The following is a 2,772-nucleotide window of genomic DNA, read 5'->3' as shown; positions in this document are numbered from 1 at the left end:
CACATTTCAACACGGTACTGCAATCATGCAGAGCTGTGCATTTTCTTTTATTAAAAACAGTCATTTAGCCTGCATCACATTTTTATGGCAGATGTGAGATCATAGAATTTAAATGACAAGCTGACAGCAGCTGGTCGTCTGCTGTCCGTAACTAACCAGCTCGTTCTAGATTTTTGAATCAACTTTGCTCAGTTTAACATCAGTATTTACAGAGAAGTAGCTAAAGTTTGAGGACAACTGTGCCAGGGTGCCACCAACACGAACAAGATAAAACGGCTGCACGCTAAGAATACGTGTAAATGCAATTAATAGAACCTCCCTTTTTAAAAAATGTATTGCTTCCAAAATGCATTTTCACAGGAAAATTTGCACTAAGATAGAATTAACTCAACTTCCACATCTGATTTGTCAGATCTTCTCTGATGATTATTGCAGGCACGAAATGAAAAATAAAAAATAGATTAGACGCATTTACACTCGTTTTTATCAGCTGTGTTGCATCACTGAAGCTGGCTCAGCCTCTCAGCATGGGACAGAGCAGAGAGATCACTCTTGGTTAATTTTTAACTGGACTGTAAACTGACTCTCGCTCTTGTATATAAAGAGGACGTTTCAGAGCAGCTGCCTGCAGCAGAGAGGACTTTAAAGGTAAGAACATTGCTTTATTAGCCAACCACTGAATGGATTTCAGGAAACTTAAACATTATGTTTGGAAATGAAGTGCAGACAGTCCAGATCCTGCTCTGATTGTGTCCTAATTCATTTCCCACTGTTATCCCTGGAAGTGTTAACTTTAAATGCTTGTATTTCTCTTGACAGTGCTCTAAAGATGCGTGGTCTCGTTGCTAGTTGTGCGCTCGCTGCACTGCTCCTGGCCGTAGCCTTGGCCGACCACCACCACCACCACAGCTCTGCACAGAGCAACGAGGAGGAAGATAGCTGCCACAGGCTCTCTGCTCCTAATGCTGACTTTGCTGTTGTCCTCTACAAAAGTCTGAATGCCAAGACTGCTGCTGGAAACAACATCTTCTTTTCGCCACTGGGCATCTCCACTGCCCTGTCCCTGCTATCTACTGGGGCCCGCGGTGAAACCCACAGCCAGCTGTTCTCCAGCCTGGGCTACAGCACCTTAAACCAGACTCAGGTCAACGAAGCCTACAAGCATCTTTTTCACATGCTTGGAGAAAGCCAGGAGAACCAAAAGCTGGATGTTGGCAATGCTGCTGCGGTGCGCTCCGGCTTCAGTCCTCTGGAGCAGTTCTTAAATGACATCAAGCAGTACTACTCTGGTGAAATCTTTCAAGTTGACTTTACCAAACCTGAAGAGGCTGCAGCTGAAATCAACAAGCACATTGCCAGCAAAACCAACGACAAGATCAAAGACATGGTGAAGGACTTGGACCCTGAAATGGCAATGGTCCTTATCAACTACGTCTACTTCAGAGGTAAGACGCATGCAGACAGAACAGACAGTGTCAGCCAGGTGTTCTCTGGTTCAAGGTTTTCACAGATAGAGATTAGCACAAATACACGAAACAAACAAGTCTGAAGGATGCAACGATTTCAAATAAGTACCCACTATCAATATCGACTTGATGTGACCCGTTACAGGACAGTGGGAGAAACCTTTCGACGGTAACAGAACACGCAAAGAGGAATTCCATGTGGATGGAAGCACCACAGTTGAGGTGGACATGATGAGGAGGACGGGACGCTACAACTTCTACAGAGACGACGGGAACCACGCCACGATTTTGCAGCTGCCGTACAAGGGCAACACCTCCATGATGATTGTTTTCCCCGATGAAGACAAAATGAATCAGGTGGAGGCTGTCATCAGCAAAGATCAGCTCAGGCGCTGGCACGATTCCTTCTTCAGGACGTAAGAGAGCACCTCGTAAGTGGCTGTTTGTGGTTGCGTATTTTTCTGGGACTCTTACACGGGTGTTTTTCTCTTGTATTTGTTTCTCAGTAACGTGAATCTTGGCATGCCAAAGTTTTCCATCTCTGCCGAAGCCTCCCTGGATGACACGCTGAAAGAAAGTGGAATAACGGACGCTTTTGGAGACAAAGCTGATTTTTCTGGCATGTCTAATGAGGTCCCGCTCAAAGTCTCAAAGGTAGGATCACTGAATATGACTTCATTGTTTTGTCCACTTCATGGACTCAAATGTGACATTGGCTCTTGTGTCCTGGTTCCTCCAACAGGTGTCTCACCAGGCGGTGCTAAGCGTGGATGAAACAGGAACGGAGGCTGCTGCTGCCACCACTGTCGAGATCATGCCAATGAGTCTGCCCCAAGCCATAACACTCAACAGACCCTTCCTGCTCTTCATCCTTGAGCATTCAACAAAGAGCATCCTCTTCATGGGCAAGATCAACAACCCCACAGCCTAAGGATGCCCTTAGTGCGCCACATTTGTTCCATTTTCACGCTGCAGCAGTAGCTCCGGGGGTTATCTTTACCTCGGGATCTTAAAATGATGCGGAGGTGCCGCTGTAATAATAAGAATGCTGGGGAAATGATGTTTAGCCAATAGTGTGATGAATATGACAACACATCTGTCATTACATAACAGAAATGAATCTGTCTGTCAGCATCAAACATTTATTACTAAAAACCGAACTTGGCCAGAGGCAAAGATGTCTGAAAAAAAAACAAACACAAGTCAAAGAAGCCTCTACTAACACAGCACATCAGCTTTTGTGTGGCCGGTTGTGTTTTGAATTTGGTTCAACATGAAGTGAAATAAAAACTTTCCATGAACACAG

At 45.1% G+C, this 2,772-nt stretch overlaps 1 protein-coding gene across 1 annotated transcript; it reads left to right on the top strand.

The window, feature by feature from the left end:
• Window positions 1-587: 587 nt before the first annotated feature.
• LOC113037161 (alpha-1-antitrypsin homolog) lies at window positions 588-2,772 on the top strand. The gene is made up of 5 exons (XM_026193917.1): window positions 588-648; window positions 820-1,445; window positions 1,612-1,882; window positions 1,973-2,120; window positions 2,209-2,772. Exons 2-5 carry the CDS (start codon window positions 830-832, stop codon window positions 2,395-2,397), a joined length of 1,224 nt encoding a protein of 407 aa, XP_026049702.1. The 5' UTR covers window positions 588-648; window positions 820-829; the 3' UTR covers window positions 2,398-2,772.

This window comes from Astatotilapia calliptera, chromosome 15, assembly GCF_900246225.1.
Source record: "Astatotilapia calliptera chromosome 15, fAstCal1.2, whole genome shotgun sequence".
In the NCBI taxonomy this organism is placed as follows: Eukaryota; Metazoa; Chordata; class Actinopteri; order Cichliformes; family Cichlidae; genus Astatotilapia; species Astatotilapia calliptera.
This window is presented reverse-complemented; position numbering and strand designations above follow the sequence as displayed.

Excerpts from the sequence above, each read along its gene's own strand:
- LOC113037161 (XM_026193917.1), top strand. The coding sequence starts at position 830 with ATGCGTGGTCTCGTTGCTAGTTGTGCGCTCGCTGCACTGCTCCTGGCC. Across the intron at positions 1,446-1,611 it reads CAACTACGTCTACTTCAGAG|GACAGTGGGAGAAACCTTTC; the intron begins GTAAGACGCATG and ends GACCCGTTACAG. Across the intron at positions 1,883-1,972 it reads CACGATTCCTTCTTCAGGAC|TAACGTGAATCTTGGCATGC; the intron begins GTAAGAGAGCAC and ends TTTGTTTCTCAG.